This window comes from Odocoileus virginianus, chromosome 1, assembly GCF_023699985.2.
Source record: "Odocoileus virginianus isolate 20LAN1187 ecotype Illinois chromosome 1, Ovbor_1.2, whole genome shotgun sequence".
Taxonomy (NCBI): Eukaryota; Metazoa; Chordata; class Mammalia; order Artiodactyla; family Cervidae; genus Odocoileus; species Odocoileus virginianus.
The window spans coordinates 14300110-14323021 of record NC_069674.1 but is presented as its reverse complement, the minus strand read 5'-3'; the positions used below and the strand labels follow the sequence as shown (position 1 = coordinate 14323021).

Genomic DNA, 22912 nt, shown 5'->3' with positions numbered 1-22912 from the left:
GTCTTGACTTAACAGTGCTGGTCTAGAAGGAGTAGACACATAACAACAAAAACCTAGTAACACAATATAGTAAGTAAAATGATATAGATATACCTCAGGATGCTACAAAAGCACAAAGTAGAAGCACCTAACTAGGCCTTGGAAAGAGGATAAGGAAGGCTTCCAACAATAAGTGAACTACGTTTGAAAGGTTTGGGGGATGGGTTTAGGAGGGGGAATCTGTATTTCAGGCAGCAGGAAAAGCACAAGTAAGGACAGGTCAAATTTGGAGGGTTCTGAAAGTAACAGGACAGCAACTGCTTCACTGGACAGTATAAAAATTAGACTGCAATAGCTGGGATACTACTCCACAAAGAAAAACAATATTCAAAATTTTTTCAATAAATAATTACTTTTGAAAGGAAAATTAGTAACCAGAACTCTCCAAATTTAGCTTCATGGCAGGATAATGGCAGATACTTCTTCCATGAAGAAGTAATAATTCATGTTCTATTTCCCAATGATTCTATGTTTGTGAGTCAAAATGAGAAAGACTCATATCAATTATTAAATTGCCTTGGTGGAGAAGGCAATGGCACCCCACTCCAGTCCTTTTGCCTGGAGAATCCCATGGACAGAGGAGCCTGGTAGACTGCAGTCCATGGGGTCGCTAAGAGTAGGACACAAATGAGCGACTCACTTTCACTTTTCACTTTCATGCATTGGAGAAGGAAATGGCAACCCACTCCAGTGTTCTTGTCTGGAGAATCCCAGGGACGGGGGAGCCTGGTGGGCTGCCATCTAAGGGGTCACACAGAGTTGGACACGACTGACGTGACTTAGCAGCATCAAGGACAAATTTACTGGGAATTCCCTGGTAGTCCGGTGGTTTGAACTCTGCTAACTTCTACTGCAGGGGACCTGGATTGGAACCCTGGTCAAGGAACTAAGATTTGCATGGCATGGCCAAAAATAAATAATAAGAACTTTGTCCATTAAATGTACCAAATTTAAAGTTTTATCTTTCAACTAAAAAATAAATAAATAAATAAATTGCCTTGGCAAGTTACATTGAACTTTGATCTGAGGACAAGTTAGGAGGCCCACAGTGCTGTCTGGACAACAGCAAGTAAAATACTAAGTAAAATAACCTAATGAACTGAACTGAACATAGTCGCAAGTCATGTCCGCATGTGCGATCCCATTGACTGCAGCCTGCAAGGCTCCTCTGTCCATGGGATTCTCCAGGCAAGAGTACTAGAGTGGGTTGCCATTTCCTTCTTCAGGGAAATAACCTGATATCGTCTATCAATTCACTATTCCTAGTCTATTCACTCTCACACACTCCTAACAACCCTTAAAATCTTTACCTTTCTCCTTAAAACGCCACATCCCCAAAACACCAAAACCCCAAGGTATCTTAGCTGATAACCTTCAGTCTGTCTTCACTGGGAAAAAATGAAGCAACTGGAAGAAAACATGTACAGATTCCAGCATCATATCGATCTACCTATCAGCACTGCTACTCCACATACTCTGCCCTACCACTTAATATCAAAGACAAAGTCTCTATGCTCCTACTGAGAGCCAGTCCTTCCACTTGTATATCAAATCCCTTTCCCTTTGGCCTGTTCAGATACTGCTCCAGCAATTCTTCTGTCTCTCCTGAAATCACTAACGTTTTACACCATAATGGTTCATTCTTTCATTATATGCCCTTACCTTTTCATCATTAAAAAAAAAATCTCATGACTCCAACTCCATCACTAGCTATGGTCCCAATTCTCTTTTCCCTTTGTAGGAAAAGTCTTCACTATCTTCACGTCCCCTCCTATTCTCTCTTAAATTCAATCAGAGTATCTCCCTCAGCATCTTCTTATATAAATCATCAATACCATCCATTCCTTAACTCGAGTGGAAAATCCTTAGTCTTTATCTTACTTAACATAGCAGCATACACAAATGACCACTCTCTCTGTTAATAAATTTTCTTCATTTAATTTTCTACCTCACTGGTTGCTCAAGTTCCTCCTCTTTTCTCCAACCGTGGAGCTCTTCTTTTGCCTATCTACACTCATTCCCTTGATGACCATATCATCCTCACAGCTTTAAAAACCACCTAATATACAAATAGGCTTCCCTGGTGGCTCAAAGGTAAAGACTCCACCTGCAATGCAGGAGCCACGGGTTCGATCCTTGCGTTGGGAAGATCCCCAGGAGAAGGAAATGGCAACCCACTCCAGTATTCTTGCTTAGAAAATCCCATGGAGAGTGAAGCCTGGCAGGATGCAGTCCATGGGATTGCAAAAGAATTGGGACATGACTTAGCAACTAAACAGCAATAAATATACAAACAGTTCATGCAGCTCAATAAAAAAAAAAAAAAGGCAACACAATAAAAAATGAGAAAACCTAAATAGACATTTCTCCAAAGAAGACACACAGATGTCCAACAAACACATGAAAAGATGCTCAATATTACTAATTATTAGAGAAATGCAAATCAAAACTACAATGAGGTATCAGCAGTTAGAATGGCCATCATCAAAAGATTTACAAACAATAAATGCTAGAGAAGGTGTGGGAAAAAAGGACCCCTCCTACACTGCTGGTGGGAATGTAAATTGGTTCAGCCATTAGGGAGAACAGTAAGGTGGTTCTTTAACAAACTAAAAATAGAGCTACCACATGATCCAGCAATTTCACTCCTAGGATATATCCAGAGAAACCAGAATTCGAATGGATGCATGCATTTGATGTTCACTGCAGCACTATTTACAACAGCTAAGACATGGAAGCAACCTAAATGTCCATCGACAGAGGAATGGATAAAGATGTGGTACATATCTATACAATGGAATATTACTCAGTCATAAAAAGGAATAAACAGTGCCATCTGCAGAGATGTGGATGGACCCAGGGACGGTCAGAGTGAAGGAATTCTGAAAGAGAAAAACAAATATCATATAATAGTGCTTATATGTGGAATCTAGAAAAATGATACAGATTAATTTATTTGTAAAGCAGAAACAGAGTCACACACGTAGAGAACAAACGTATGGTTACCAAGGAAGGAAGAGCGAGTGGGATGAACCCAGAGATTGGAACTGATATACACGCACTGCTATGTATAAGATGTGGATGTGACTGGTGGTAAAAGTGAAGTTTGGAGCTCTAAAGAACAATACTGCACAGGAATCTGGACTGTTAGGTCCATGAATCAAGATACACTGGACGTGGTCAAGCAGGAGACAGCAAGAATGAATACTGACATTTTAGGAATCTGTGAACTAAACTGGACGGGAATAGGCAAATTTTATTTAGATGACCATTTTATCTACTACTGTGGGCAAGAATCCCATAGAAGAAATGGAGTAACCTCACAGTCAACAAAAGAGTATGAAATACAGTACTTGGGTACAATCTCAAAAACGACAGAATAATCTCTGTCCGTTTCCAAGACAAAACATTCAATATCACAGTAATCCAAGCCTATACCCCAACCATTGAAGCCAAAGAAGCTGAAGTTAAACGGTTTTATGCAGACTTACAAGACCTTCTAGAACTAACACCAAAAAAGAGGTCCTTTTCATCACAGGAGACTGGAATGCAAAAGTAGGAAGTCAAGCAACACCTGAAGTAACAGGCAAGTTTGGTCTTGGGAGTACAAAATGTAGCAGGGCAAAGACTAACAGGGTTTTGCCAAGAGAACACACTGAGCACAGCAAACAGCCTTTTCCAACAACATGAGATGACTTTACACATGGACATCACCAGATGGTCAACTGAAACCAGACTGATTATATTCTTTGCAGCCAAACAAGAAGAATCTCTACACAGTCAGCAAAAACAAGACCTGGAGCTAACTGTGGCTCAGATTATGAGCTCCTTATCGCAAAATTCCAGCTTAAATTGAGGAAAGAGGGAAAACCACTAGGCTGCTCAGGTATGACCTAAATCAAATCCCTTAGGATTACACAGTAGAGCTGATAAATAGATTCAAGGGATTAGATCTGGTAGACAGAGTGCCCGAAGAACTATGGATGGAGGTTCATAACACTGTACAGGAGGCAGTGACCAAAACCATCCCAAAGAAAAAGAAATGCAAGAAGGCAAAGTGGTTGCCTGAGAAGACCTTACAAATAGCTGAAAAAAAGAGAAGCAAAAGGCAAGGCAGAAAGGGAAAGATATATCCAACTGAATGCAGAGTTCCAGAGAATAGCAAGGAGAGAAAAGAAGGGCTTCTAAAATCAACAGTGCAAAGAACTGGAGGAAAACAACAGAATGGGAAAGACGAGAGATCTCTTCAACAAAACTGGAGATACCAAAGGACTATTTCATGCAAAGATGGACACAATAAAGGACAGAAACAGTATGGACCTAATAGAAGCAGAAGAGATTAAAAAGAGGCAGCAAGAATACATAGAAGAACCATACCAAAAAGGTCTTAATAACCCAGATAACCACAATGGTGCTGTCACTCACCTAGAGCTGGACATTCTGGAATATGAAGTCAAGTGGGCCTTAGGAAGCATTGCTATGAACAAAGTTAGTGGAGGAGATGGAATTTCAGCTATTCAAAATCCTTAAAAATGATGCTGTTAAAGTGTTGCACTCAATGTGTCAGCAAACTTGGAGAACTCAGCAGTGGCCACAGGACAGGAAAAGATTAGTTCTCATTCCAATCCCAGAGAAAGGTAATACCAAAGAATATTCCAACTACCATACAATTGTGCTCATTTCACATGCTAGCAAGGAAATAGTCAAAATCCTTCAAGCTAGGCTTCAGCAGCACGTGAAATAAGAACTTCCACCTGTACCAGCTGGATTTTGCAAAGGCAGAGGAACCAGAGATCAAATTGCCAACATTTGCTGGATCATAGAGAAAGCAAGAGAATTACAGAAAAACATCTACTTCTGCTTCACTGACTATGATAAAACCTTTGTGTGGATCACAACAAACTGTGGAAAATTCTTAAAGAGATGGGAATACCAGACCACCTGACCTGTCTTCTCAGAAACCTGTTGCAGGTCAAGAAGCAACGGTCAGAACAAGACTTAGAACAACAGACTGGTTCTAAGTTAAAATTGGATAAGGAGTACATCAAGGCTGTATATTGTCACCTTGCTTACTTAACTTCTATGCAGAGTACATCATGGGAAATGCCAGGTTGATGAAACATAAGCTGGAATCAACATTGCGGGAGAAATATCAATAACCTCAGCCATGCAGATGATACCACTCTAATGGCAGAAACTGAAGAGGAACTAAAGAGCCTCTTGATGAAAGTGAAAGAGGAGAGTGAAAAAGCTGACTGGAAACTCAGCATTCTAAAAACTAAGATCATGGTATCCAGTCCCATAATTTCATGGCAAATAGATGGGGGAAAAGTGGAAATAGTGGCAGATTTTATTTTCCTGGGATCCAAAATCACTGCAGATGGTGATTGCAGCCATGAAATTAAAAGATGCTTGCTCCTTGGAAGAGAAGTTATGACCAAGCTAGACAGCATATTAAAAAGCAGACATTACTCCGCTGACAAAGGTCCATCTAATCAAAGCTACGGTTTTTCCAGTAGTCATGTATGGGTATGAGAGTTGGACCACAAAGAAGGCTAAGTGCTGAAGAACTGATACTTTTGAACTGTGGTATTGGAGAAGACTCTTGAGAGTCCCGTGGACAGCATGGAGATCAAACCAGTCAATCCTAAAGGATATCAACTCTGAATATTCATTGGAAAGACTGATTCTGAAGCTGAAGCTCCAATACTAGCCATGTGATGCGAAGAGCTGACCCACTGGAAAAGACCCTGATGCTGGGAAAGACTGAGGACAGGAGGGAAAAGGGGGCAACAGAGGATGAGATGGTTGGATGGTATTACAGACTCCATGGACATCAGTTTAAGCAAACTCCAGGAGATGGGAAAGGACAGGGAAGCCTGATGTGCTGGAGTCCATGGGGTTGCAAAGTGTCAGACATAACTTAGCGACTGAACAACAAAGAACAAGTGAGAACCTACTGTGCAGCACAGGGAGCTCTCCTTAGTGCTGTGTGGTGACCTAAATGGGAGGGAAACCAAAAAAGAGTTCACGTATGTAAACACGTAACTGACTCACTTTGCTGCACAGCAGAAACCAACACAACACTGTAAAGCAACGATAAATGAAAAAGTCAGTTGCTCAGTTGTGTTCGAATCTTTGCGACCTCATGGACCATAGCCCACCAGGCTCCTCCATCCACGGGATTCTCCAGGCAAGAATACTGGAGAGGGCTGCCATGCCCTTCTCCAGGAGATCGTTCCAACCCAGGGATCGAGCTTGGGTCTCCTGCACTGCAGGCAGATTCTTTACCATCCAAGCCACTAAGGAAGCCCCCAATAAAAATTAAAAGAGAAAATAAAACTAATTTGATATAAGAAAAAAATTTTGAATGTAATTTAGTGAACACTGTATGGATTCTTTGGCTGAGTGGTGAAGTGGGTTAGTCATGGAGGGAAATGTCTTGATTTAAAAAAAAAAATCAGATATAAAGTGAAAATAAGGTTTGTGGAGTAATAAAGCTCCTAGGATGAGTAATCAGTGACACTGACTCTAAAAAAAACAAAAACACCTAAATGCCCAAATTTAAAGTTAGCTGTTATAACAAATACATCTTAAAGGTATAAGGACTCAAACTCATTAAATTTATTTCTTACTCATCTAATAGGATTAGGTGGCTAAACAGGTTGGCAAGATGGTTCTTATCTAGACGGATGAGGACAATTTACCATTTACAACACATGGCTTCCAACTTTCCTTAAAGAGCACCTCTGTTCCAGGAGGCCAGAAGGGAAAAACCAGATGGAAGATGATGGTGTGGCCTAGACCTAGAAGGTGTGCACATCACTTGTGCTCATATTACATTAGCCTGAACTTAATCACACGATCACACCTAACTACAAGCGAGAACTGTCTAGCTTTACACTCAAAGAAAGTAAGACATAGATATGGTGAACAGTCTCTGCCATTGGACCTCACTCTCAAGTTCCAGACTCATGTACCAACTGCTTACTCAACATTTTGGACACCTAATAGGTATTTCAAACTTAACATCCTCAAAACTGAATTCTTAATCTGAACCCTCCCCTTCCTCATGACACCTCTCTTTCTTGCACCATCTCACCTTCAATCTATCAACAAATTCTGTCACCTCTACTTTCAAAATGTCCAAAATCTGACCACTTCCCAAGACCTCTACTGCTACCAACCTGGTAAGCCACTGCCTTAGAGACTGGAAGCGGCTCCTCCCTGGCTCCCTTGTGTCCATCCTTGCCCTTTACAACTCACTGCCCCCACAGCCATCAGAGCATTCCTATTTCCACACAAGTCAGATCATAGCACTCACCTCTGTGCTGCTACTTACTTCACTTAAAGTCAAACTCCTCACACGGCCTGTGGTCATGCTCCCACTGTTGCTTCAACACCTCTTAGCTTTCATCCTGCTATGCACCCCCCTTCCTCAAGGCACTTCAGCAGCTCTGGCATCCTGGCTGTTTTTTGAATAGGCAAGGCACATCCCTGGCTCAGAACCTTTGATCTTGGTTCTCCTGATACGTTTTTCTCTGCCTTCCTAAAATCTTTGCTCAAATGTCACCCTTTTCAGACAAGGTCCTACCTACATCTATTTTAAATTGCTACCTAAGCCCCAAACTCTACCTGCTCTTTCATTTTTCCACAGTACTCACTACCTTCAAACACACTATGAAAGTTTCTTTTTATGAGTGTGTGTCTCTCTCTCATACACACACACACACACCCCTACACCAGAATGTAAGCTAGATAAGGAGAGATCTTTGCATTGTTTTGGCCTTTAAATGTACTAAGCAGCTAGATTACTATCTGGCACAGTAGAAATTCAAATATTTATTGAATACATAAATACCTATTGTCCTGTGAAATGACTCAATACAAAATTTATCAATGTAGTTTTGGAAGGATGACAAGGCAAATGGTGGACAATAGCTTTAAAACTGCCAAAACACAAGTCCTAATGCTTACCATTTTTCCTATAAAGCCATGAGATACAGTCTTTCTACTATCATATAGAGAAGTTACCTCATTCCTATGAAATGTTTACCCAAAATACCAATATGCTGCCACTTTTAATTTCTTTAATTCAATAGTGGTTTAAAGATAACATTAATGGAATGTTGGCAACACTGAAACAGTTCTACTAGGTCAATCATCAGTCCTACATTAAGAACTAACCAAAAGTTTTTGACAACTAGAACCCTGTGCCAAAGTATATCATTGGCCATTTTTTAAAAACGCCATAAAGATATCCAAAAGCAAAATTTCAAATATATTTATCTTTGTCCCCAAAATTGGCAGAAAAATAATACAACTATGATTCTGTGAAGGCTTGTACGTATTGTCACACCACCCCTGTTATCCACTTACAAGTTCAGTACATAGCATGAGGAAGGGCAGGACAGGGATCAAGAACTGCCAGTGAAAACCAAGCAGTGTATGAATGGCTATGACACTGAATAGTTATGACTTCATAATTAAACTTTTCTCTCAAGTACCCATTCATGATAACCAATAACTAAAAGTTTGATTCCTAAATACATACAGCAACTGAAGTGCCAAATTCAGTAATAGAAAAATCATCTGCAATAAACTTACCAAAACATTACACTGCACTAAATCTTTATGCATAATGAAACTTTTAGATTGTGTAATTTACTGTTAATGTGAGAAGACACACAGAAAGAATGGGTAAAACATTTCACATTTTAGAAGCAAGCATGTGAAAACTAAGATGAAATGAACACTTTCAGTAGTTGCAGAATAGGAATGTAAGGACTATACTAAACCATAAAGTCTTCCCTGTCTGAAGCTCTCTGACACGTGTTATTGTTCAGAAGCTCAATCATGCCCAACTCTTTGTGACCCCCATGAACTGTGGAACGTCCAGCTTCCCTGGCCCCCCTATCTCCCAGAGTTTGCTCAAACTCTCTGACACTATTCCCATGGAAATTTAGTAATGTGATGTGTAAAAAATTAATTCTGAGTTATGTAGGAATAATTAACAATAGTTCTTTATCTTTTCATAGTAAAAAAAAAAAGTTAGAAAGGCAGTAATTGTTTGGGACTCATGGAGAAGGTAGGATTTTTAAAAAAATAACAAATGGAAATTAAATTACCTTCATACATGACCAGAAATTATGCTACTAAGAACTCTTAAACTCTCCTGGAGAAGGAAATGGCAACCCACTCCAGTATTCTTGCCTGGAAAAGTCAATGGACAGAGGAGCCTGGCGGGCTGCAGTCCATGGAATTACATGACTGAGCATGTGTGCACGAGGGTGGTGGGAGATGGGTTGGTAGCAATAAACTGGTAGAACTAAAATAAAATAAAAACAAAACTCTCAAATTAGTAACTGTTGGGGTTTTTTTTCCTCTATGCTTCAGAGAGATTTCTAGGTAGAGTACAAACTTTAAAACAGACAAAATGGGATTAGACCCAACGTGGGGAAAAAATAAAATAGAAGTTCTAGTAACTATTTACAATATCACTGCTGGAGCTAGTAAACTCCTTTAATAAAGCACATCTATAAACACAAATAAAAATTTACTTTGCAAAATAAGTGCTGTAATGCAGCAAATACAGTATAAAAATCTTAGGTCAAAAGAGGAATAACCCCCAAGCAGTATTTTAAACTGTTTCAAATACTCAAAGGTAAGTGACTAATTCAAAGCATCCTAAAATTTAATTTAAGCCATTCTGGAAATAAACTCAGATTTTTCTGGTGTTATTACTTTAAAGGTTATATATATCTAGTGAAAGAAAAATATAAAACAAAAGTAGAGTATTTCTCAATTTAAACACGAGGCATCTTTTTACAGTAAGGAGATGCATACTTTTTAAAACACATTGATTTGGGATCAACAATTGAAAATAGTCTCCAAAATTGTTGTGGTTCTCTCTCCCTGTAAGTGCCATTTCAAAATTTGCAAAGTAGCCAGATACAATTAGAATACTACTACTTACTACTAAAGAGACTCTTGATGAAAGTGAAAGAGGAGAGTGAAAAAGTTGGCTTAAAGCTCAACATTCAGAAAACTAAGATAATGGCATCTGGTCCCATCACTTCATGGCAAATAGATGGGGAAACAGTGGAAACAGTATCAGACTTTATTTTTGGGGGGTTCCAAAATCACTGTAGATGGTGATTGAAGCCATGAAATTAAAAGACGCTTGCTTACTCCTTGGAAGAAAAGTTATGACCAACCTAGACACGTATTAAAAAGCAGAGACATTACCTTGTCAACAAAGGTCCATCTAGTCAAGGCTATGGTTTTTCCAGTAGTCATGTATGGGTGTGAGAGTTGGACTATAAAGAAAGCTGAGTGCCGAAGAATTGATGTTTTTGAATTGTGGTGTTGGAGGAGACTCTTGCGAGTCCCTTGGACTGCAAGGAGATCCAACCAGTCCATCCTAAAGGAGATCAGTTCTGGGTGTTCATTAGAAGGACTGATGCTGAAGCTGAAACTCCAATACTTTGGAGACCTGATGTGAAGAGCTGACTCATTGGAAAAGACCCTGATGTTGGGTAAGATTGAAGGCAGGAGGAGAAGGGGAAGACAGAAGATAAGATGGTTGGATGGCATCACTGACTCAATGGACATGAGTTTGAGTAAACTCTGGGAGTTGGTGATGGACAGGGAGGCCTGGCGTGCTGCAGTTCATGGGGTCATAAAGAGTTGGACACGACTGAGTAAATGAACTGAACTTACAACATGAACAGAAGCCTGAATAATCTTACCCTCCCAACTGTCACATGACCCTACTAAGTCAGGTATTACAAGACTTTCACTGATGTTTAAGTCTTAAGTTTTCCTTCCTTCACAAGGAAACTAAGGAAAAAAAAAAATCAGGTAATGTATTCATAAATCTTAAGTGAAAATCATGACTACAACTATCATTTTACATTGCAGGGAAGCCCTTCAGACTATGGAATAAAAAGCTACCACCACTGTAATTTCAAACAAGGTAATAGGTCCTATGGGTCCCAACGAAAAAGGAAGAGATATGACCAACCACCACCATATGCTTATCCTTAGTAAAAACAATTTAATGATGACTCTAAGAGTAATAAAGGTGCTAATTCTGCAACATCACAGAACATGACATAGATTTCAAATGGAAAAACTCACTTGAAGATGGAGAATAACACAGCTAGTATTATAGACTAGTAACTCCCACCACCTGACTGACATTTTCCATAACTTTTTTGGTGAATAAACAACTTAACATATTCACTTTCACCCATACATATCTTGATTATTGAGTTAAAATTTTTGAAATGCAGGTAAAAAAACAAAAAAGGACACTGTTGACCTTCTGGTGCCACCTAGTAGGATATCGTCTTCATTTCTTATGAAGTTAATTTTGAATGAAACATGTTTTCTGTATCTGCCACTTTTCACAACCTCTCCACCAAATAAATCAAGGAAGGGATGTGTTAACTACATACTACAGTGAGTTTAAACTTTTCTTGGATAGCAGACACCTTTGAGAACCAGGAGAAAATTACGAACCCTGTCCTGTCAAAAAATACAATAGCACAAAAGAATTTTAAAAATCAAATTTTAAAGTTCTAAAAATCCTACAAACTGTATCTACCTAACTTTAAGATTGAACTATAAAGCTACAATAATCAAGACAGTGCGGTACCAGGCAAAGAGACATATAGGTCAATAAAACAGAGTATAATCCTCAAACACAATCAACTGATTTAAATAGAGGTGCCAAGGTAATTCAACAGAAAAAGGTCAGTCTCTTCAAGAAAGGTGAAAAACTGGACATCCATATGAAAAAGAATGACCAAACTTTAACCCTTACCTCACAATATATAGAAAAATTAACTCCAAAAGGATCAGAGACTGATATGTAAAAGCTAAAACTGTAAAACTTATAGAAGAAAACATGGGACAAAATTTTATGGCCTTAAGTTGAGCAAATATACACTGGGCAGGACACAGAATGCATGAAACATAAAAGAAAAAATTGATAAATTTTATTTCATGAAAAGCAAAATTTCTACTCTTCAAAGAACATTTAGGAAAATGAAAAGACAAGCCACAGATTGGGAGGCATGTACAAAACACATGTCTGAAACAAAGAACTTGTATCCAGGTTATGTATATAACATTCTTACAAATCCATAAGAAGAAGGTAAATACTACATAAAAAGATCTGAATGGCTACTTTACCAAAGAAAATATATGAGTAACTGAATGAGAAATAGATTTAAGGGACTAGATGTGATAGACAGAGTGCCTGATGAACTATGGGTGGAGGTTCATGACACTGTATAGGAGACAGGGATCAAGAACATCCCCAAGAAAAAGAAAAGCCAAAAAGCAAAATGGCTGTCTGAGGAGGCCTTACAAATAGCTGTGAAAAGAAGAGAAGAGAAAGGCAAAGGAGAAAAGGAAAGATCCATTTGAATGCAGACTTCCAAAGAAAAGCAAGGAGAGATAAGAAAGCCATCCTCAGTGATCAGTGCAAAGAAACAGAGGAAAATAAAAGAATGGGAAAGACTAGAGATCTCTTCAAGAAAATTAGAGATACCAAGGGGACATTTCATGCAAAGATGCACTCAATAAAGGACAGGAATGGTATGGACCTAACAGAAGCAGAAGATATTAAGAAGAGGTGGCAAGAACACAAAGAACAACTATACAAAAATGACCTTCACAACCCAGATAATCACAATAGCGTGATCACTCACTAAAGCCAGACATTCTGGAATGTGAAGTCAAGTGGGCCTTAAGAAGCATAACTATGAACAAAAAGCTAGTGGATGTGATGGAATTCCAGGTGAGCTATTTCAAAGCCTAAAAGATGATGCTGTGAAAGTGCTGCACTCAATATGTCAGAAAATGTGGAAAACTCAGCAGTGACCACAGGACTGGAAAAGGTCAGTTTTCATTCCAATCCCAAAGAAAGGCAATGCCAAAGAATGCTCAAACTACCACACAATTGCATTCATCTCACACACTAGGAAAGTAAAGCTCAAAATTCTCAAAGCCAGACTTCAACAATACATGAACCGTGAACTTCCAGATGTTCAAGCTGCTTTTACAAAAGGCAGAGGAACCAGAGATCAAATTGCCAACATCCATCATATCACAGAAAAAGCAAGAGAGTTCCAGAAAAACATATACTTCTGCTTTATTGACTATGCCAAAGCCTTCGACTGTGTGGATCATAGTAAACTGTGGAAAATTCTGAAAGAGATGGAAATACCAGACCACCTGACCTGCCTCTTGAGAAACCTGTATGCAGGTCAGGAAGCAACAGCTAGAACTGGACATAGAACAACAGACTGGTTCCAAATAGGAAAAAGAGTACGTCAAGGCTGTATATTGTCACCCTGCTTATTTAACTCATATGCAGAGTACATCATGAGAAACGCTAGGCTGGATGAAGCACAAGCTGGAATCAAGATTGCCGGGAGAAATATCAATAACCTCAGATATGCAGAATACACCACCCTTATGGCAGAAAGCAAAGAACTAAAGAGCCTCTTGATGAAAGTGAAAGAGGAGAGTGAAAAGTCAGCTTAAAGGTCAACATTCAGAAAATGAAGATCATGGCATCCGGCCCCATCACTTCATGGCAAATAGATGAGGAGACAGTAGAAACAGTGGCAGACTTTATTTTTTTGGGCTCCAAAATCACTGCAGATGGTGACTGCAGTCATGAAATTAAAAGACGCTTACTTCTTGGAAGAAAAGTTATGACCAATCTAGACAGCATATTAAAAAGCAGAGATGTTACTTTGCCAACAAAGGTCCATCCAGTCAAGGCTATGGTTTTTCCAGTAGTCATGTATGGGTGTGAGACTTGAACTATAAAGAAAGCTGAATGCCAAAGAATTGATGCTTTTGAATTGTGGTGTTGGAGGAGACTTTTTAGAGTCCCTTGGACTGCAAGGAGATCCAACCAATCCATCCTAAAGGAGATCAGTCCTGGGTGTTCATTGGAAGGACTGATGTTGAAGCTGAAACTCCAATACTTTGGCCACCTGATGTGAGGAGCTGACTCATCTGCAAAGACCCTGATGCTGGGAAAGACTGAGGGCAGAAGGAGAAGGGGACAACAGAAGATGAAATGGTTGGATGGCATCACTGACTCAATTGACATGAGTTTGGGTAAACTCTGGGAGTTGGTGATGGACAGGGAGGCCTGGCATGCAGCGGTTCATGGGGTCACAAAGTCGGACACGACTGAGCGATTGAACTAAACGGAACTAAGCATATAAATAGCTGTCAAATATCATTAATCTCTAGGAAAATGCAAATTAAAACCACAATGAGCTACTCCTACATACATATTAGAACTGCTAAAACTAACAAGTGTTGACAGGATAAAGTTTGGAACTCTCATTCCTTGTGAGTGGCAATGCAAAATGCTACTATTGCTTTAGAAAAGTTTGACAGTTTCCTATATAATTAAATATACACCTACCATACGACCCATTAATCCAAGTTCTAGCTCCTTACTAGAGAAATAAAAAACCCAGCATCCACACAAAAACCTGAACCCAACATTTTTGGCAACTTTATTTATAACTGCTGAAAACTAGAAAGAACTCTGCTACCCATCAACTGGTAAATGTGCAACACCCATACACTACTACTGAGCAATAAACAGAAACCAGTTACTGATACATGTCAACAACATGAGTGCATCTCAAAAATACCAAACTAGGGACTTCCCTGGTGGTCCAGTGGCTAAGAATTCAGCTTGTAATGCAGGGGGACATGGGTCACTCCCTGGTGCATGGCAATCCAGCCCACGCAATGCAACTACTGAGCGTGCAGCACTCTGGAGCTCACACACCAGAACCAGTGAGCCCACACAGCAGTGAGAAGCCTGCGTGCCTCAGCTATGACCTGAAGCAGTCAAAGACATAAATACACACATAAAATAAAAAACAAAAACAAAACACTTCAAGTTTCTATGCGGCTTAAGTTAGAGGAAAAAAAAAAATTCAAGTTAAAAACCACTACAGTACTGTAATTAGCCTCCAACTAATAAAAATAAATGAAAAAAATCAAACTAAATGAAAGACGCCAAATACATGGTTACACATACTGTATGATTCCCCATTTATGACTTTGGAAAAGGCAAAGCTAGAAGTCAGCTCAGTGTTTGTCAGGACTGGCAATAGTGTAGCGAGCAAAATGAATGAAAAGAGGAATTAGGGAAGTTTTGATGGAAATGTTCTTTATCTTGATTGCAGCAGTAGTTACATGACTATACACATTTGCCAAAACTTATCAACTTGTGTGTTTAAAATGGTACATTATAGTATGTGTGAATTATAACCCAATAAACCTGACTTTTAAAAACTTACAGAACTCTAAATCACACCTTAACTTCAGAACCTCAAATATGATCTACTTAGTCTCCATCAGACTAAGTAGAAAACTTTGGCCCATGAACTAAATCTGTCCCCCACTCCGGCTGTTTTTTGTACAAGCCAAGAATGCTTTTACATTTTTCAATGAAAAAAAAAAAAAAGAAAAGAATATTTCATGACACATTCAAATTTCAGTGTCCGTAAATAAGTTTCATTGGAACACATTCACACTTACTCATTTACATAGGCTATTAGCTGATTTTATGCTACAGTACGATGATTGAGTGTTCAGTCCTTGTGACAGAGACAGAGCAGTTAGATCCACAGTGCCTAAAATATTTACTTGACCCTTTACACAGAAGTCAGCTGACTGCTGCCTTAAACACAAGTTGCTGAAAATCTTCTACACAGATTATTACACTTGGGAAGATTCATGTCAGCACAGATCTCTCTTCCATGCACAGTAGCTCTAAAATTTTTACAGCCATCAACTGCTTTTCTTTCAAGGAGATCAACACCTAATGCAGATAAATGAAGAATTTCAACAGTTACGGTATAGTGGGACTAAATAAAGCCTTGAGGTAAGCTCTGAAGAAGGTCCTTGATACCCTCAAAACAAATTGTTGCAACCAGGTGGTTGTCAATCTAATAAACTGATTTTATGAGTAAAATTAAAAAATGAGAACTGAATGGTACAGAAAATCCAAGCGCATCATATCTAATAGGGTTTCATTCACCAATGCTTTAAAAAAATATTTTTTTAACTGAGGTATAGTTGATTTACAATATTATATTAGTTTCAGGTATACAACACAGTAATGCAAAAATTTTATAGATTGTACTCCATTTAAAGTTACTATAAGATACCGGCTATATTCCCTGTTTTGTACACATTAACCAATTCTTTCACTAAATATCTGAGTATCTATGTTCCAGATGAGGATAAAAAAATGTACAAAACAGGCAAAACCTGCTTCATGTATATGGATATTAGAGCAACTCAAAAATCTATATTTCTTACAGTGCTAATGTGTTTTTAAAAACAGTACTAGAGCTCTATAGTAATTGGAAAACCACAATCTTATGGCACATTTGTCCCCAAAGTGCTGTCAATAATTGCAGCTATATTACAAGAGTAAAAATGATGTTTCATTTCATGTTACAGAGCTTCCAGAAGATATAAAGTTAACTGAGTTCAGAGCCATTTTTATATTCTTTATCAAGGGCATTCCCAGAACCCAGAAAGAAATGTAATGTTACTGAGCATCACTTTGCCTCTGTAAGCACAGGCCTGATATGAGGAGAAACAAGAATAAGTTTTTTAAACCCAAGAGAAAACATGGAAACCAAAATAATCTCAGAGGATAGAGGGGAGAAAAAATAATTGCTTAATGTTAGAGTAGAGGCTGTATTAAAGAGTTTCGTCTTGAAACAGATCACCAGTCCAGGTTGGATGCATGAGACAAGTGCTCAGGGCCGGTGCACCGGGAAGACCCAGAGGGATGGGAGGGGGAGGGAGATGGGAGGCGGGATCAGGATGGGGAACACATGTAAATCCATGGCTGATTCATGTTAATGTATGGCAAAAACCACTACAATACTGTAAAGTAATTAGCCTCCAACTAATTAAAAAAAAAAAGTTTCTTCTGATTATCGTGGTAATTATGCATGATAGTAAATTAGATTGGTAGACAAAAGAAGACTGAAAAATAAAAACCACTTCCCAGAACGTGTCAATGCCTCCACCAAATATTTAAGGAAGGAATAGAAGAAATAAGGCTAGATTTTTGGTTCTTATCTACAACATTATGGCCATGCAAGCATTGTTTACAAAACAGAAAAGCTCCTCAACAGGCTCATCTATTTTGAATTCAGAAGCTGTATAACTATTGCTGATCCTGACTTTACAGACTAACCAATTCAGATGAACTAGACAAAGAGAATGAGAAAAAGGACTCAAAACAATTCAACTTCTGAGGAAGAAAAATTCAGTAAAAGCCACTGACTCTAAAGTTTTATCTGAATAACAATTTGAGGCAGAAATTTAGGAAGCACAGGAACATACTGAATTTCGTAAAAGAGGAAGATGACACAAAATGTTCACTAAGTACCAGCTAAATTAATATCAAGATGTCAAGGAGAAAAATGCACTTCTGCATTTCTAAAGGAGAAAAAGAACTTTATGGTTGTAGAAAAAAGAACACTAAATAAATGCCTCATTCTTCAACAAGGTAAGCATCAAGTCTCAGAAAAAGCTAACAAAGCAGTATACAAATGCTAACAAAGCTCCCTCCCTTTCTTCCCTAGCACTCTAGAACGTAGGTTTCCATTTGTTATGACTTGATCGGCTCCCTCAACAGTAAAGCCAGAAACAGGGAATCAAAATAAACCAGACTTCTCTAGCCTATAGTCTTAATATAGTTTGTCTAACCTATTATCTAAATGCAATTAAATCAAGTTGCTTTCAGGTTTTACTACATTCAAGGATTGGAGTACTCAGTTCCAAAGTTTCTTTCTTGTCCATTTACTGACTATCAATTCCTTTAATAGTCAGCATACATAAGTGACAGATGTCAGAAAATTTCTAAATAAAAGAAGAGGTGAGTGGTGCCTCAAGGAGGGAGTTCATTAAATGATAAGAGAGAAAGACTACAGAAAGGGAATGCTAAAAACACCAAAGACATAGTTATTTTATGGTTTTAACTAACAGGCATGCTTTGTCCACTTTGAAATGTATCTTAAGTTTATACAGCAACAGTCAGAACTGTAGAAACACAAAGTTTAGCGGGCCTACCACTTTTTAAAAGTATGATGCAATTCAACCTGGTTTGGCATGATTCATAAAAATGTATTTTAACACACTGAAGCTCATTATAAAAGACATACTATCCCAGAATACTACTTAGTCAATGCATTATTATAATTACACAGTTTAACCAAGGTTGGTGATAATAGATCTTGAAAACAATACAATCTTAATTGTAATGTGACTGTAAGAGGCTCCTTTCTACAAAAATACACCATAAGAGGAATGGTTAATAAATATCATACCCTGGCATAACATATTAAAAAAAAAAATCAGTGTATGGCAAAAACCACTACAATAAAAAAATAAATAAAAAATATTTTATACCATATTGTCATAATGTCCCATACTATACCATATGGTCATAGAAAGAAAGTAATATCAGGGAAATATAAATGGTCAGAAGTAAATGTTTAATGCCAAAAGTAAAAGCACATTTATTTGATAAATATTTAATAAGCTCCTGTCATTTATTAGAATATTCTATCTTGAGCTTCTACAATGTAATACTTACAAATACAGGACAAGAAATTTGTTCACTTATCAACATAATTTTAAAGACTAAATCTACATTCTATGTTCAAGATGTCTGACAATAAAATTTTTAAAATTAAAAACAATATAAAAAATTGTTAAAATCACACTATATGTTAAATCTTTTATGATGTTGTTTAAAAATATTACAAAACCACATACATTATATTATGCAAGCATAAAAGAGTGTATGTATATATACTAAAATGCTTTATAGTAATTATATCTTAGGGACAAGATTACAGAGAATTTTCCAAAATTTTTTGCACTTATATTTTTCTAACTTTTCAATAATAAATGTGTTTTTCCTCTGAGAAGCTTTAAAAAATCTGTATTTTACTGTCAAGTAAGGTAATTCTTTAGATACTTTTTTTCATTTTGTTCCATGCACTTGAGAATCGTAACATTATCTCCTTAAGGGCATATAAGGAAGACAGTTTAAAAGATGACAGTAAGCCAACTTCAAATTTAAAATTATTTTTTGGAGGAATTTATTCCATCACCCATAACATTGATATTTATATTGAAAAGAGATTCATTTTTAACCCTTTACTCTCCCCTCCCCCAGTCAAATACATTTATTATAAGCTCTTATAAGAAAATATGGAGGAAAAACTACTATTCATCACTAGCCACAAAAACTTGGGTGGAGGAGGCAGGGGGAAACACTTCTACTGAAAATTAGTTAAGAGTATATTTATGGTTTCAAGAGGTGCTAATATCTTTTCCAATTATTACCAATTTAAACTTGAATTCATCTAGCCTAGAAGTTCTCAAGTATTGGCACATGAGAACTGCCCAGGAAATGTGCCAAATACAGAAACTCATGGCCCTAGCTCTCACCTACTGAGTCAGAATCTTCAGAATAGAGCTAAAACAATCTGGCCCTTTCAAATAAAATCGCAGACATTGTACTTAACAAAAAATTTCTCTATATCACTGCAAACTGTTCTAATAATTTTGAAACAAAGTTCTCAACGAAAACAATGTTACAATCAGAAATATGATTTCATAGAAAGAGAAAGTGTCAGTCATCAGTCGGGTCTGACCCTGTGACCTCATGGACTGTAGCCTGCCAGGTTCTGTCCATGGAATTCTCCAGACAAGAATACTGGAGTGGGTGGCCATTCCCTTCTCCAGGGGACCTTCCGGACCCAAGGATCCAACCCAGGTCTCCTGCACTGCACGCAGATTCTTTAACATCTGAGCCACCAGGAAGCCCCATTAATCTTACCATTCTTCGGGATGCAATTCAACAAAACCACACAAGCGCTACAAAGTAAAGTAAGCCTAGAGGCACCTGTGAGGAGTAAGACAAAGGCATATCCGATTTGTGGAAAAAATAGACAGCAGATGTGACCCCAACTATTTATCCATTAAAAACAATGTATTCTAAAAATAAATTTCCATGTCAACGGAACAAAGTTGTTTATAAATAAGAAGGAATGTGGAGGTGTGGGGAAGACAAGAGGAAGCCTCAGCAAGTTAAGTACCAAAAGCCAGGAAAGGAAGCAGAATGAATGGCAACTGGGGACAAGGAAAACAGAATGAACTAGGAAATGGAAGAAGGGATGACCACTATCCTTAAAATCCAAGAAACTAGGGGAAATGAACAGATATTTGAGGAAATTGATCTGAGCAGAAATGCAAACAGAAAAGTAACTGGGAAGTGGTGTAAAGAATACACATACACACACACATATATATACATACACACATCATATATATCTATATAGAGACATTTATGTAATTCAGAAACAAAGTTCTCAACAAAAACAATGTTACAATCAGAACATTACAATTCATAACCCATGCCCATTATTTTTTATAATATATATTTATAGATATATACAAATGAGAATTTAAGATGAAATCAAATGATAGTACAGAACGAATCTTGGGCACAGATGCAAGTGGTGTAAGAGAATGAAAAACAAACAATATTGTGAACAAACTGATACTGAATAGAGCTAGCACATGGGATGAATCTCAAAGTAAAGATGATGAAGCAGGAAAGAGAGAACTGCATAGACAGAAGAAAGAATGAGACGTTACGAGAATTGGGAAATAAAATGTTAAGTGCTGTAGTACGAAGGAAAGAACTTTGAGCAAAGTCAATGGCGTTAAATCACATTATCTGATCAATAATTATAAAGCACAGTTATCATACCATACATTATCTCATTATTTGGAAAGCATAATAAAGTGTATTATTTTATGTAATACAAAACATTTTACATAATAAAAACCAAAATGTAAAGAAAGTAATCTGACAAGGTGATAAGAGACTAAAATAAACAGTGGCTGAGAGATGGAAGGACTAAAGAAGAAAAAGTAAAAGAAAAAAATGGGACAGAAAGAAATCAATCACACCTACTTAAAAACCACAGGTAGGAATAAACAAAGAGGTACGGATGCACAATGGATGACGGACTAAAAGGTGGCAGGAAAGCAAGTGAAATCTGACGGAATCTTGACAGCATCAGGATTCAGCAAGTAAGTAGTTCCAAAGTGTCCAGAAGGATTTGTGACCGTAACGTGTTACGGAGCAGGGGAATGAAGTATAGGGCCTCAACAAGACTAAGACGAGAAGGGTGCAAAAAATCGTCTTAAGTAGAAACTGAGGTTAGGAGCAGGCAGGTCCGACCACTGGCAAAAAGGCAGGTGGAATTGGGATGGGGGTTACCAGCTGGCGACACTGACAAACGTTAGGAACCGGGGGTCTGAGGTCGGGATGGAAGAAAGAACGGAAACACTGGCACTTAGGATTGAAACAGGAGAGGCTAGATCAAAACCATTAGCTGGTTAAAACAGGTGACGAGAAATCCTCCCCTCCGCCCTAACAAGTAGAGAAGCGGAGGGAGCGCAGCGGCCTGAAAAGGGGCAGAGTCGGGGAGAGTTAGAGAATGATGCGCCCATCTTCACCGTGACCATGTAATAATTACACACAACGTTAACTCGGGCTGGGGTCCCGGCCCCGGCTACTAACCCACGTATTTCACCAGGATGCCGGCCCCAGCTCTCCCACCACCACCACCACCACCACCACCACCACCACCACCACAAATAAAGAAAACATCCAGGAGATGCGAGGCTGGCTACCTTCATCCAGCCGTGACCTTCTCAGACCAACCCCGAGTCTCGCCCCCTATTGATAGCCTCCTGCTCCACCACTGCTGCCCAAATCCCTCAAGCCCAGAGCGCGGACCAGGGAAACCCCCCCTGGGCCATTGTGTGTGTTTACGTAGCGAGCTGCTGCCTGGCGGGGAGGGACAGGTGGGGAAAGCCAGTCTCTCAGCCCGCAGAGCCCCGAGGAGAAGGTGGCTGAGGGCAACCGGAGCCCCCACCGCCACCTCTTTCCCCCAAAATAAACACTAGTCAGCCGAGCCCCGAGACCGGAGGGGTGCAGGGTGCGCCGGCACTCACCTCCTCAGGAATGGCGGGGTCCGCAGTCGAAGAGGCCGCGGCGCCGGCCTCGGGCTCCATGTCCCCGTTGAACAGAGCCTGGCCCTGCTCCGCGCCGCCGCCGCCGCCACCGCCGCCGCCGCTCAGCGCCGCCATCTTATAACCAAGAGCCGGGCCCAAGCGACCGCTGCTGGGCGGGGAGGGGGAAGGGAGGCGGAGGGCGGGGGGAGGCGGAGGCGGAGGCCGGGGGGCGGCAGGGAGGGACGGCTCGGGCGGCCCTGGCGGCGTCGGCGGTGGGAGGGCGCCTGGGCCACCTCGGGAACCGGCCTGCGGCCCCCGGCGCAGCAGAGCCTGAGGGGATTGGGGGAAGGACGCTAGGCCGGGGGGGGGGGGGGGGGGGGCGCCGGGGGCAGGGGGCGGAGACGACTGGAAGTCGCCGCGGCAACGGCGTCACCCGCGTGTCACGGTCGTGACGTCACCTGAGGTGCGTGACGTGATCCTCGGAGCGCCCTCGCGCATTCGTCAGGGGAGGGTGCCTACCCCTCCTGCCCACCCTCCTCTCCCACGTTTCCTCCGTTCGGCCGTTTCCATGGCTCCGATTAATTCTCTTCTCAGTCCTAAACCTATTCTGTGTTGTCGGATTTACTCGAAGAGGAGATTGGAGAAGAAGTTGAAATCCTAGAGGGAGGAAGGCGGAAAGCCCATACTACTGTGTTATTTCTATTATCATTACAGCGAACGTCTCCGAGTCATAAAAATAAGACTC

General features: G+C 39.5%; 1 protein-coding gene across 7 annotated transcripts in view; it reads right to left on the bottom strand.

Annotated features, from left to right (window-relative positions):
* Positions 1-22521, bottom strand: part of BRAF (B-Raf proto-oncogene, serine/threonine kinase) — a 159729-nt gene extending 137208 nt beyond the window's left edge. For 4 of the 7 annotated variants that reach the window (XM_070464852.1, XM_020899404.2, XM_070464823.1 and 1 more), the window contains exon 1: positions 22168-22520. In XM_070464852.1, coding sequence (XP_070320953.1) covers positions 22168-22302 — 135 coding nt within the window. In that variant the 5' untranslated portion in view covers positions 22303-22520. Of the gene's footprint in view, positions 1-21843; positions 21862-22167 lie in introns of those variants that run through there. The other 3 variants (XM_070464845.1, XM_070464836.1, XM_070464826.1) reach the window with 2 other exon arrangements.
* Positions 22522-22912: the final 391 nt, after the last annotated feature.